Source organism: Chiloscyllium punctatum, chromosome 2, assembly GCF_047496795.1.
Source record: "Chiloscyllium punctatum isolate Juve2018m chromosome 2, sChiPun1.3, whole genome shotgun sequence".
In the NCBI taxonomy this organism is placed as follows: Eukaryota; Metazoa; Chordata; class Chondrichthyes; order Orectolobiformes; family Hemiscylliidae; genus Chiloscyllium; species Chiloscyllium punctatum.
In genome coordinates this window covers 93,810,513-93,824,248 of record NC_092740.1, presented here as the reverse complement: position 1 = coordinate 93,824,248, position 13,736 = coordinate 93,810,513, and the positions used below count along the sequence as shown (strand labels likewise).

At 40.3% G+C, this 13,736-nt stretch overlaps 1 protein-coding gene across 7 annotated transcripts in view; it reads left to right on the top strand.

Annotated features, from left to right (window-relative positions):
- agtpbp1 (ATP/GTP binding carboxypeptidase 1) overlaps positions 1–13,736 on the top strand; it is a 338,830-nt gene that overhangs the window by 21,557 nt on the left and 303,537 nt on the right. For 4 of the 7 annotated variants that reach the window (XM_072585862.1, XM_072585859.1, XM_072585851.1 and 1 more), the window contains exon 1: positions 3,776–3,897. The exons of 1 other annotated variant lie outside the window; for it this stretch is intronic. In XM_072585862.1, the coding sequence (XP_072441963.1) occupies positions 3,822–3,897 (76 nt within the window). In that variant the 5' untranslated portion in view covers positions 3,776–3,821. Of the gene's footprint in view, positions 1–3,774; positions 3,898–13,736 lie in introns of those variants that run through there. 2 more of the 7 variants (XM_072585842.1, XM_072585823.1) reach the window with 1 other exon arrangement.

Here is a 13,736-nt window from a genome sequence, read left to right as displayed (position 1 = left end):
AAATTTGATTGGCATTTAGTATATTGGGGCATAACTTAAACTGATTGGTCAAATTCAAACTGCTGTGAAAACAATGAGCTATCTAGGTTACAGCCAAAATGTTACATCATTCAATTGTCTAGTATACTCTGTGACATCACAGGTGTTTGCCAGCTTTCTCTCTCTCTTAAAGATACAGTACACACTTTCAACTTCATAACACGATCACTGTTCTAAATTTCACTGGAAGCTAGCCCAGGCTGTCCAACCTATCCTTACAATATTAGCCATTCAAATCCATGTTTCTCGTAGCGCTAGAGACCCGGGTTCAATTCCAGCCTCGGGCGACTGTCTGCGTGGAGTTTGCATCTTCTCCCTGTGTCTGCATGGGTTTCCTCCCTGTGCTCCAGTTTCCTCCCACAGACCAAAGATGTGCAGGTTTGGTGAATTGGCCATGCTAAGTTGCCCATAGTAATAAGTGCATTGGTAGGTGAGTGGGTCTGGGTGGGTTACTCTTCGGAGGGTCGGTGTGGACTTGTTGGGCCGAAGGGCCTGTTTCCGCACTGTAGGGAATCTAATCTAATCTAATCAAATTACTCTCATAGCTGACCTCTGAACCACCTCCAATGTCTTTTTATCCTTCCTTGAATGAGATCGATATTGCACAAAGTATTTGAGATGAATCTGCCCAATGCCTTGTATAACTGAAGCATTATTTTTATGTTCAGTTCCTCTTGGAATAAAAGATAAAATTTCATTAGCTGTTTTGTTACATGTTGTACCTGCAGTAAAACAGTAACACAATAATGCACATCAGATGGTGAGAGATGCACATGAAATTTTAAGTTCACAGAGAAGACAATGTCCCATATACAAATAAAACTGCAGAGCTTGTGGAAAGCTTGGTCACTGGGAAAAGATGTGCAGAATAAAGAGGATAACAAAGAAGTTGTTAAAGACAGAGAAATAGTGAAAATGAGAAGATAACAAAGCCAAACCTTTCAAACCCAGGACGATAATTATGAGTTTGAGGATACAATAGATATGTGAACCACTCAAGTGTACAAAATGTCTGGAGTGACAGTTCCCAGACTGGGGAAAAAAAATCTCTCAACCATTCAGATCAAAAAGAAAATGAGAAATATGCCCCCACCATAAATCTGAAATTTGATATTGGAGTACAGAGTACCATCATCCTGTTCAAGCTGCACCACAAGATCTTTCCTGACACTTTGAAAGGAAATGGATACCTCCTGAAAAATGCTTTGCAATCAGGCAAGTTATGCTTGCAGTAACTAGTAGAACAGATTCGACAATTAGGAATGACCTAAATTTGGAGGAGTCACAAATGAAAAGATGTCAACTGAATGGTCTCCATCACTGAACAAGTGGTCCTGCTACCTTGAAATTGAACAGTTGTGAATTCCGTAAATCATGAGATGAAGGAAGTGTCATTGGATATTCAAAGTTAGATGCCCTCGAATTTGAAGCAGTACTGGTCCAGCTGTATTTTAAAGGGGTCGTCATTGATTCCCTCCATTGTGGAAGCAGGCCATTTGGCACTGAGTCCACACTGACCCTGCAAAAAGCATTCCACCCAGACCCTTGACCCCTCCCCTCTCCCTGTAATGCTGCATTTCCCATGGCTAATCCAGCCAGCCTGCACATTCCTGGACAATATGAGGAATTTAGCATGGCCAGTTCACCTAACCTGCACATCTTTGTGTGCAAAAAAAACTTCCTCCTACTTTAGACTTGGGGAGGAAACCAGAGCACCTGGAGAAAAACAAAGCAGACATGTGGAATGTGCAATCTCCACACAGACAGTTGCCCCGTGGTGGAATAGAATCCGGGTTCCCGGCTACAATGCTCACCACTGAGCCACTGTGCTACCCTAAAGGTAGTGAGATACTTTGAAAATTTTAAGTTCCTTATCACTGACATTCTGTGAAGGTGTCAGTGATTCACCCCTACGTTAATTACCAAAGGGAAAGTATGAAGGTGGAACCTCCCAGAGATGGATGGAAGCAAAATGCCGAGAGTGTCAGCTAGAATGAGTAAATTCCAATGTTGTGAAATGTAACATTAAAATCCAAATGAATAGGTCACACTTAGATAATGAAATTCACGAGGCCAATATTGAAAGACAAAACTCTTGATAGAAATGGAAAAATAAATAGTTTGGAAAGTTCAGGTAATTGAAGAAGATTTCCATAAACTTAAAGCACTCACGCGGAAAAGTTAGAGAATAAAGTTGCTGTCCTGGATAGAATGAAGGCTGAACACAACATAATGTGCATGCTGGAAAGGAGCTTATGGAAGAGAAACATGGTTACAAATTCCATCATGGCAGATTGTGAAGTTTGAATTCAATAAAATCTGAAATTAAGACCCGGTGTCATGGTGATGACAAAACTATTGAATCGTGAATGTGAATTCTGTGAATTGTTGGAGAAATGTATCTGTTTCAAATCCAGATTCACAATAATATGGTTCAATCGTAACTGTTCTCAAGACATTTAGGGATAGGTAATAAATATTGGCTTAGCCACCAATGCCCACATCCTGTTAAGAGATGCAACCTTGACAGTAGAAGAGATTTTTTGGTCAAAATATCATCAGCCCGTGTTTTAAAAAGAAGAAATTTTTAAAAAAGCGTACCAGGACTGAGCTATGCAGCTTAACAGTATTTGACAGTTTGGAGAATGTTGTACTGCAAACTATTAACGTGAGAAATGTTGGAGCATTTAAAAGAGGAAATAGGAAATACAAGAACATCAGTGTAGTGGCCAAAGCAGGAAGCTGAAAATCGTAAAAAAATAGGCACACAGAGTGATTGGAAGAGAACCATGAGCTAAAGAATCATAATGCCAAGCTTGGTCAAAGACCAACTGTAGTGTGGGACGAAGAGGCACGCTTTTACTACCCACATGTACTTTGAATAATGTTTTTGAGAAAAAGAAAACAAGACATAAGAAAAACTCGAAGTGTTCAGTTTTATTGGAATGTAAGTTAATTTTTTTTAACTTTTTAAGTGGAAATTATGTTTATATAGTTAATTTATATGGAAGCTAATCCCCCACGATTCCGACATCTATTAGTACGGTGGATACCACATCACTCAGTACTGCACTCCAATTCTGCAACAGCTCAGAGAGAACTTCAAAAAGTATATTGGATGTTAGCTGCAATATTTGTACAAAACAACGTGACTATCTCGAAGAGTAAGCTTCAATTCTAATAAGGCATTACCTGGCTTTGGGTGGGATATGGAAAATAGCTGAGTGAAGGAAGGTCTTCCAGTTGTCATCTCGAAGTAGATACTTGACTGGCACTGCAATCTTAGCTTCAGAAGTACTCTCAATGCAGTAACACGTTAACGGATTATTTATGGTTCCAATAGGGCAGGAAGCGAAACTTAAAAAAACTTGTATTTGCGATTCAAATCGTATTCGTGAATGTAAAATACCCAGTTAGTATCCTGTTGTAAAACAGAACAACATTGTGGACGTGACGTGTGAGATATCCTTGATAAATAGAGAACTGTTCCGAAATGTCAAAAATACTATTTACAATAGTTTCGAAACAAACAATCATTGCAACGTATACTACGTCGATATTGAATTTTCAGACTGGAACAACTTTAAAAATTGCGTTTTAAATAGATAAAATAAGAGTCGCTGTCCAAACAGAAAGCACGGAGAGCTTTGGATAAATGGTCCAGTTTTGCAGGGGTGTGTCTCAGTGGCTGATGCAGGCGCACGGCGACGTCCGTATTCTCAGAGTAGGTGCTGCGAGACGTTCGAGCAGTTTGTATCCAAAACAGCGGCGTTTCGTTGCGTATGCTGCTTTCTCCTACACCTGTGTTCTCGACATACACACGGAACAAAGCAAGCAACAATCTGCCACCATTATACGGTATGAGTTTAAAGGGACGTACGAACGCTCTTCTGCTTGTTTTATTTAAACTGTCGATTGGTACATTGTAAGCTTAAAATATTGAAGATAGCAAATTCCAGTGTATGATGGAACGTTAAGGTCTATGGAATAAAAGTAGATGGTGATTGGCGGTCAGTGACAGGCCCATCTTTCCATTTGACTAGTGCCCCCTCACTTGCCGAAGCCTTGGCACACTGCAGTTGCTATAGTAAACGCTGAGATCCTTGGGCGCTTTGTTAATTATGTGATTTTATTAGAATCAGTATGATTTAACTCGTAACGAAAATGCTAACTTAACATTCTTTTCACGTTTCACATTCAAAATATTTGAACGTGTATTGAATGCTTTAAACCACAGTACTGCAAGCTGGAGCTATTTCCGGTAAATATGGTAAATTCTTCAGTTGATGCTCAAGGAGACTGGATTGGATATACTCTCCTGCCATTGTCAGTATTGTGATTGCCACTTAAAACAGCATCTCCAATTTATTATATATTGTAATGTAACAGTTGAAGTCCTCGATTCAAAATTTAATGAAACGCCTCTGTCATCCCAATATTGAATGTTTGCTGAGAATTCTGGTTACTCGGATATTACGTTTGCAGGAAAGGTTGAGAATTCTTACTTTTCAGCAGTTGTTTGCACTTGCATCCACTTAATGGTTATAAGACACTAAAAGTAATTACCATAATATTATTTTATGAAACATATTTTTAATAGGTGAATATTTAGATTTGTTCTGAATGATTAGCATGAAGTCTACATGCAAAGTACCAAGCAAAAAAGGCAGCTTCCCTATACAGGCTGTATCTCTTTTGACTGAAGCTAGTGTGCAAAATAATTACTGGATGGTCTTTAAGTAAGCATGGAGTGTTGGAGATTGTGTGGCGTAAACATTGTGTTTTCTTCTCCACAAGGCAATTACTTCTAAATCTAGATTTGTATGGAAGCTATAGCACATGAACAGCTCATTTGACTGACCCAGCCCAATGAGTAATTATACTTCAATCAAGCCTGTATCTTCTCCTCTTCATGTAACCCTATAAGCATAACCTTCCATTTCTTTGTTTTCATGTAACCGAACTACACAGAACAGAAAGACATGGATGATACACTTAGAAAGCAATTAAAACACGATCAGTTTACAAGAGGTAAAAAACCTTCTGTATAATGTGGCTTGCAATGAATGAAATACGATATTGACTTTTAGATGAAAGTCTTTCATAGGCCTTCAGCAATGCAATATGGTAAACAGTTCATCAAGTATGGATTCCAGAAACTGAGCTGAGGATATTGAAAAAGGTCTGCAGTGTATTTTCCACAACAAAGGTATCTGAATAAAAGTTAGTCGTAGTGAAATTGTGATTGAGTTTGAAGACACACTTATAGTTTAATGCTTGTTATTCTGATGAACATGCTTGCAGTTACCTAATTAAAGTTGATGCTTTAATGAAGGCTTCATATTGAATAAATTTTGTGGATCTGACTTTGTAGGATTGCAGATATTTTAGAAAGCGGTCAACGAAAGGACATTGGAACATTTGTTTCCATAGCATTTCTTGGTAGTTGCATGTCTTGTAACAACTGTTTGTTCATTGGAGACCATATGCCTGGTTTCGATTTCTACTTGAGGTATTGTTGATGACCAGCCTGCTGAAGAAAAGGAGCTTTTTGGCTTAGCTGACCTGATTGTGGAAAAGTCCTTTTTGTGAATCCAGAGTGAAACCTGGTTGTCCTCTTGAGGAATACTGGGAAGAATACTTAATTATGTGTTTCCAAAGGGATCTGAGTTTGCAAACCTCTCAAGGCAACATTCCCTCTATGCTGCATGGCCAGGCAGTTGCTCCAAAGGTCTACGCATTTCCCAGCATTGACTTCTGATTTTGGAAGCCACTGGCATCATGGACTTTGCACGCTCCCCCAGAAGAATAAACAAAATTTAGGGGATTGTAATTGCCTATGTTTGGTGACACTTTCTACATGTGCCAGAATGTCCAAATGACAGCCATCTGCAAATCCCACACCTTATCCTTTTCATCTTTAACCACCCTTGGTTAAAATCTTCTTTCCTCCAGAGTGAATCCCTACAAAGAAAGCAATCCATTTTCTCCCCGTCCACTTCTTCCCCTATTGGTGTTTTTGTGTGTATGTGTGTTTTGAAGCATTAAGAAGGGTAAATATTTATACTGATTTTTCAAACAGTATGTTAATTAGCTTTCATTATTGCCAAGTAAGTCTTATTTTCACTTTAATTATTTTGTTTATTGAAGATACCATGTTGATGGATATATTTATTCTAAAACTAATTGGCTGCATTGCTAACTGGGTAAACATTATAAATTTATGTTGTGGTTAATGCAGTAGTGGGAATAAGGTATGGCTTTGAAAGTGCACTCTTCCAAACTCAGCTTTAAATATATATTTTGAAATTCCTGAAAGAATACTGTATGGTAGTTACTTGGGATACAATTTATAATCTGAATTGAATTGAATTGAATTTATTGTCACATGTACCAAGGCACAATGATAATACAGGCAGATCACATAGTTAAGTAGCATAGATAGTAAATAATGGGTAAACAACGGCAAGAACAGAAACACAGGTCCAAGCGAATGTTAAGCGTTTGTGAGTCCATTCAGTATTCTAACAACCGTAGGGTAGAAACTGTTGCAAAACCAGCTGGTGCATGTGTTCAGGCTTCTGTACCTTCTCTCGAATGGTAGAGATTGTAGAAAAATATTGCCAGGGTGCGATGGATCTTTTGAGAATGCTGGCGGCCTTTCCTTGACAGCGGGCCTGGTAGATGGATTCTGTAGACGGGAGGTTGGCCTTTGTGATTGTCCGGGCCGAGTTCACCACTCTCTATAACAGAATCCGATCTTGAAAAGTACAGTTGCCGTACCATACTTTTGATGGTGCACCTGTAAATGTTTGCAAGGGTGTTCGCTGTCATGCCAAATTTCCTCAGCTGCCTGAGGAAGAGGAGATGTTATTGGGTCTTTGTAACCAGTGCATCCACATGAAGCTTGTTGTAGCTGACCAGTCCCAGGAGCTTGACACTCTCCACTTGTTCCACCTCTGTGCTGTTAATATGTGTGGGGGGATGCATGAGTAACATCCTGCTGAAAGTCAATAATGAATTCCTTGGTTTTTGCTGGCATTGAGAGCTAGGTTGTTCTCAGTGCACCATTCTTCCAGGTCTGTTTCGTTGCCATCTGAGATTCGACTGACTATGGTGGTGTCATCAGTGAACTTGTAAATGGCATTAGTCTGGTATTTGGTGACGCAGTCCTGGGTATACAGTGAGTACAGTAGGGGTCTGAGTATGTGTCCCTGGGGGACTCCAGTGTTGTGTGTTAGGACGAAATATTGTCCCCAGTCTTCACTGACTGTGGCCTGTAGGTCAGGAAACTGAGGATCCAGTTGCAGAGGATGGGGCTTAGTCTGAGATCACTAAGTTTAGTAATCAGTCTCGAGGGGAAAACCGTATTGAAAGCTGAACTGTAGCCAATGAGTAGGATTCTTACGTAGTTGTTCTTGGTGTCAAGATGTCTAGGGAGGAGTGAAGGGCAAGTGATATGGCATCTGACATGGGTCTGTTGTAATCTTCCAGTCACTCTGAATTCAAATATCTTATTGATCTTAACAGGGATCATAACATCTTCGGCTTTTTAACTGTAAATGTATAGATGATAGTTGTAAGGAATGTATCTAATGATAGGGCGGTAATGGTTTACAGATATTGTTGCTGGACTAGTAAACTAGAGATCCTGGTAATGGACTGAGTTCAAATCCACACCACAGCAAATGCTGGGATGCAAATGCAAAACAAATCTGGAATCAAAAGCCTTACCATGGTCATGAAATCATTATTAATTGGCATAAAACCCATTTGCCTTTAGGGAAGGAAACTAACATCCTTACCTAGTCTGGCCTACATGTGACTCCTGCAATGTGGTTGATTCTGTGCAATGCCTAGCAAGCCATTCAGATCAACCAACTGTTAGAAAGGATGAAGTGCAGAATGCTGTTCACCATCACCACCTTGTCAATGAGCAATAAATGCTGATCCAGCCAGACCCCATATAAATAAAAAGCATTTTGTCTTGAATCTGCTGTCATTCAAAAAATTGTTACTTGATAATGACTCAAGCCCAACTAGGTTCAGTCTCGTTGTGGTTCTATTCGCCGAGCTGGGAATTTGTCTTGCATTCGTATGTGGTGCTTAGGCGGTTGGCACAGGATTCCCATTTCCTGGCTTGTCTTAGCGTCTCTCGCCCGTAGGTGTTCAAAGTTTGGGAGAAGATTTGTAGCTCAGGTGCTCGTTGTTGTGGTTCTGTTCACTGAGCTGGGAATTTGTCTTGCAAGGTTCAGTCTTCATTAGTTTGAAGAGAAAGGCTGTTTCTATTTTACCCCAATTGCCTTTGTAAATTTATTTGAAAAATGCTGGTTTCCATATTCAAAATATAATAGAAGGTCCTTAAATTGTTCTACATGATGTGGAAAGTTTCTACTTGCATTATAGTACTTGTTAAAAATGTTACAATCCCTGAGCAGGTGAATATTTTTAACAGAGTATGTACAGTGACTGGGAAGGATTATACCAAAGATGTGCAGGCTAGGTGGATTAGACATAGAAAATGCAGGATTATAGGGTAGAGATGTGGATCTGGGTGGGATACTGTTTGGAGGGTAGGTATGGGCTTGATGGGCTGAATGGCCTGTTTTCACCCTGCACAGATTGTATAATTCTATACAACAAGGTTTTAAAATTTTGAGATATTTATGACAACAAACAATCTAAAAACAGCCTCTAGGATTTAATATTGAATTTCTCTACTTCAGAACTTGGCCATATCAATGCTCCTAATTTTTTTAACATTAGCAACCGTACAATTCCAGCACCCTTGTATTGCTATCTTTTTTTTTCTCAACAGAGAGAACCCATTTTCCCCTTCTCACATTTTAACCGACATATATTTTCTATCCATATCTCACTTTCATCACAATTAACAACAGTTTGTCCTTGGAACTAGGCCCCACGCTATCTGTTCCTCTTGCTGCTCCTCTACTGCCGTCAAAAGATATTAAAAATATTTTTTCCAACTCTTTTCAGTTCTGACAAAAGTTGTAATGGATTTGAAACATTAACTCTTCTTCTCTCTCCATAGAGGCTATTGGATCTGCTGAGTTTCTCCAGTATTTTCTGTGTATGTTTCAGTATTTTGCTTTTATTAAACTAAATAGAACATTGCTTGCTAAATAGGAGACAGTCGGGTTGTATGTTTGCTCACTGAGCTGAAAAGTTTATTTTCAGACGTTTCGTCTCCATACTAGATAACATCATCAGTGAGCGTCTGGTGAAGTGCTGGAGTTATGTTCTAGTTTTTATTTGTGTGTCTTGGTCTCTCTTAAGATGGGTGATATCGTTTCCAGTTCTTTTTGACAGGGAATGGGAAATGGGGTCCAAATCGATATGTTAATTGATGGAGTCCCAGTTAGAATGCCAGGCCTCTAGGAATCCCCCAGTGTGACTCTGTTTAGCCTGTCCTAGGATGGATGTGTTGTCCCAGTTGAAATGGTATCCTTCTTTATCTGTATATAAGGATACTAGTGATAATGGGTCATGTCCTTTGTGGCTAGTTGGTGTTCATTTATCCTGGTGGCTAGTTTTCTGCCTGTCTGTCTGATGTAATGTTTGTTACAGTCTTGAATGGTATTTTGTAAATGCCATTAGTTTGGCTGGCTGTTTGTACAGGGTCCTTTTGGTTCATCAGCCACTGTTTAAGTGTGCTAGTCGGTTTGTGAGCCAAGGGGTCTGAGTAGTCTAGAAGTCATTTCAGAGATGTCTTTAATGTATGGTAATGTGGCTAGAGTTTCTGGGCGAGTTGTGTCTGCTTGTTTGGATTTGATGTTGAGAAATCGTTGGACTGTGTTTATTAGGTACCCGTTCTTCTTGAATATGCTTAATAGATATTTTTCTTCTGCTGTTCGTAGTTCCTGGGTGCTGCAGTTTGTTGGGGCCCATTGAAATAATGTCCTGATGTAGCTCCATCTGTGTGTGTAGGGATGATTGCTTCTGTAGTTAGGCATCTGGTCTGTGTGTTGCTTTCCTGCAGACACTGGTCTGAAATTGTGTTGGAAAAGCACAGCAGATAAGGCAGTATCCAAGGAGTAGGAGAATAACTTGGTTGCAGGGCTCCAAGTTCTTCCTTCAGGCATTGGGTGGAAAGGGTTTGGCGATGGAGGAAGCCCAGGACCTGCATGCCCTTGACGGAGGGGGAGGAGGAGTTGAAGTCTTCATCACAGGGCAGTGGGGTTGGTGGTTGCGCACCCACAGGATCAATGTGATTTTTCAACAGTTTCCTGATGCCCCTGCCCCCACATTATCCCAGTCCCAAGCCTTGAACTCGGTACCGCCCTTTTTACCTGCCATTCCCATCTATCTGCTCCACCCTCCTGTCTCACCTATCATCTCCTCCCTCACCATCATCTACCTATTGCACTCTCAGTAACCCCCCCCGCCCCCAGCCCGCAAGCCTCATTCCTGATGAAGGGCTTATGCCTGAAATGTTGATTCTCCTGCTCCTCAGATGCTGCCTGACCTGCTGTGATTTTCCAGCACCACACTTGCGCCCTTGTGGTGCAGTGATGATGTCCCTACCTCTTAGTCAGGAAGGGTTCAAGTCTTATCTGCTGCAGAGGTGTGTAAGAATTACAAATATCTTTATGTTGCTGTGAATGCAAGTTACCATGTTTTCCTCAGTCTTTGCAATGATAGTTGCCTGAAAAAAAGGATTTAAAACAACCATTGTTTGCATTAATCAAATCCTTAGCAACTGTGTTATGTGGCCTCCAATGAACCTTTGATTTTGTAGCTCTTAAGTGCAGAACTCGTGTTCTGCAGTAATTTTTTCTGACGACATGTTTAACAATTTTTTTTCTTCATCAGGAATGAGACTTGTGAGCTGAGGGGGGTGGAGAGATAAATGAGAGGTGGGATAGGGGAAGGTAGCTGAGAGTGCGATAAGTAGATGGAGGTGGGGGTAATGGTGATATGTCGGAGAGGAAAGTGGAGCGGATAGGTAGCAAGGAAGGTGGACAGGTAGAACAGCTCAAGAGGGTGGTGTTAAGTTGGAAGGTTGGAATTGGGATAAGGTGGTGGTAGGAGATATGAGGAAACTGGTGAAGTCCACATTGATGCCGTATGGTTGGAGGGTTCCAAGGTGAAAGGTGGGGCGTTCTGCCTCCAGGTGTTGGGTGGTTAGGGTATGCCAATGGAGGATGCCCAGGATGTGCATGTCCTTGACAGAGTGGAAGGGGGAGTTGAAGTGATCTGCCACCGGGGGTGGGGATGGAGATGGAGATGTCTGGGACACCTGCACTGCCTACTTGCAGAAAGCTTCAGAGATCTCTTCAAGGTGAAAACTAGCTGATCATATCAGACTTTTTTTTGAATCATATAGTTTAGTTCTCATAACACATTATTGAAAGCAAACTTGATGATTCACTCTCAAACAGCTGAAACATGGGATATAGAGAGGGCTGAGTTCTCATTAATTTTGTTTTCAAATGTGAGGAAAATGTGGACCTGCGTGGAAAATATTAATGTTTTTTGGAATTCATGATTTTCTTTTGCAGATTACATATTCTTGTAGCTCAGGTTGAGGTGATCAATTTCCCTTTGCCTTTTCACTGGTAGACCCATCTCTCTTTCAACAGCATCAAATAGGATTGTGATTTCTCATTTTTTGGCTGATGCTTTCTAGACTGTTACATAAACTGAATTATATAGGATATTTATTTGTTATGCAATAGAATAATTTATGGGAATCTCGTATTGTCAAGTGAAAGGTGGATAAATGTACCCTGACTAACCTTGACCAGTTGCAGTAACCCTTTTTATGTGGTGAGATAAACACAAGGGTCAAGAGTCAGGGGAAGGTATAACACAATTTTTTTGAACACGTTATCAAGGAAGGACAATATTTAACAGATCCTACTGTAATTAAACTCTATTATACTCGATCAATGTCTTCACAGACTCTTCAGTAAACAGTCTTAAATTTCTAAGTTACAAGGCTCAAATCTACACCCAGGCAAAAGTGAGGACTGCAGATACTGGAAATCAGAATCTAGAGTGGTGCTGGAAAAGCACAGCAGGTCAGGCAGAATCCGAGGAGTAGGAAAATCGACATTTCAGGTAAAAGCCCTTCATCAGGAATCTAATCTAGATTCAAATCTATACCCACCATTTATTTCTGACACATGCTTCCTAGAATTCGCTACACCCTATCTTCCGATCCCTATCACTGTATTTGAACTATTTGTCTGAGAAGACTGATGAAAACCACTTAGCAAAGCTGGGACAGGCTATTCTTTGGTCTTTGAGGATTGGCTGTTTTGGAATTTGCGGTCATCGATTTGGGCTGCTCTTGTCTCTGGCTGGTTCTGGTCTTCAGGTCATATTGCTGAGGGTGCGTAGCTCGGATGCCAGTTGAAGGTGCTCACTATAGACACCATTGAAGAAGGTCCAAAAGGCAGAGTGATCTGATCCTCCAGGTTACTCCTTTTAACCACATTTTTACTCTCTTTTCAAAGATTCTGTGGCCTGTGTCTAATAGTAGCATCAAACAGGGGACAGGAAGACCCTACTCTCCATATCTGGAGATCTCGATGTGATTTTGAACCTTCAAATTTTCAAATGTGCTTGTCACACTGTGCCTCTGGCCTCCGACAGAGCTGATGGCACCAAGTCTGTGTAGTATTCTTGTAACAAAGCAGATTCATTGAAGGTGTAAGCAATGAGGCAGTTAGCACCTGGCCTTAGGGAGTGGCATGATCACTCAGTGGTTCGTATTGAGAAACAAGAGATTGACAGTGTTGATGTTCAAAGTTTTAAAATGTTAAAATAATACGAAGCAGTGATTATGCTCTAAATTATTGTAACTCCTATCCCTTGTAATTTAAAAAAAAGCATTATGTTTTAATGGTGCAAGATTTTGTTGTGATAGATGAATAATTAATTAGATTGCTTTCTGGTTGAAATGATGAGCATATCATTCATCACAAATGTGATCATGCTCACTCAACAAGTTAAGTTTTCCCTGTAAACATACCATGATTGATGCAAGTAAATGCTTACATGAACTAAGCACACAATTATAGTCTATTAGCTCTTCAGCCTTTTAAACCAGATTGTTCTTTTGTGCTTGTGCCTGAAAGCAGGAAGAGCATAATTGAATATGTACACATCAATATTGTATAGGAGACCAAGAATTGAACAAAACCTTTGTATTTATCCTGTTGAATGTGGTGTCGCGCTTCTTGTAATCTCTCAGATATTGTAAGATAAAGATGATCAGAAAACAAATGCAGGAAAATCAAAATTGACATCTGTATTTGAATCAAATTTGTTGAATTAATGCAGTATGTTCATGAATTTCTCCCAAGAATACAATAAAAGTTCACTTGCATACATTTGCTTTGTTTTGATTTGGAGATGCTGGTGTTGGACTGGGGTGTACAAAATTAAAAATCACACAACACCAGGTGGACAACCACCCGATGAAGGAGCAGTGCTCCAAAAGCTAGTGCTTCCGATAAAACCTGTTGGACTATAACCTGGTGTTGTGTGATTTTCAACTTTGCTTTGTTTTGATTTGACTTATGGCCAAAAGGAGGTTTCTGTGTCATAGTCATAGAGATGTACAGCACGGAAACAGACCCTTCGGTCCAACTCGTCCAAGCCGACCAGATATCCCAACCCAATCTAGTCCCACCTGCCAGCGCCCGGCCCATATCCCTCCAAACCCT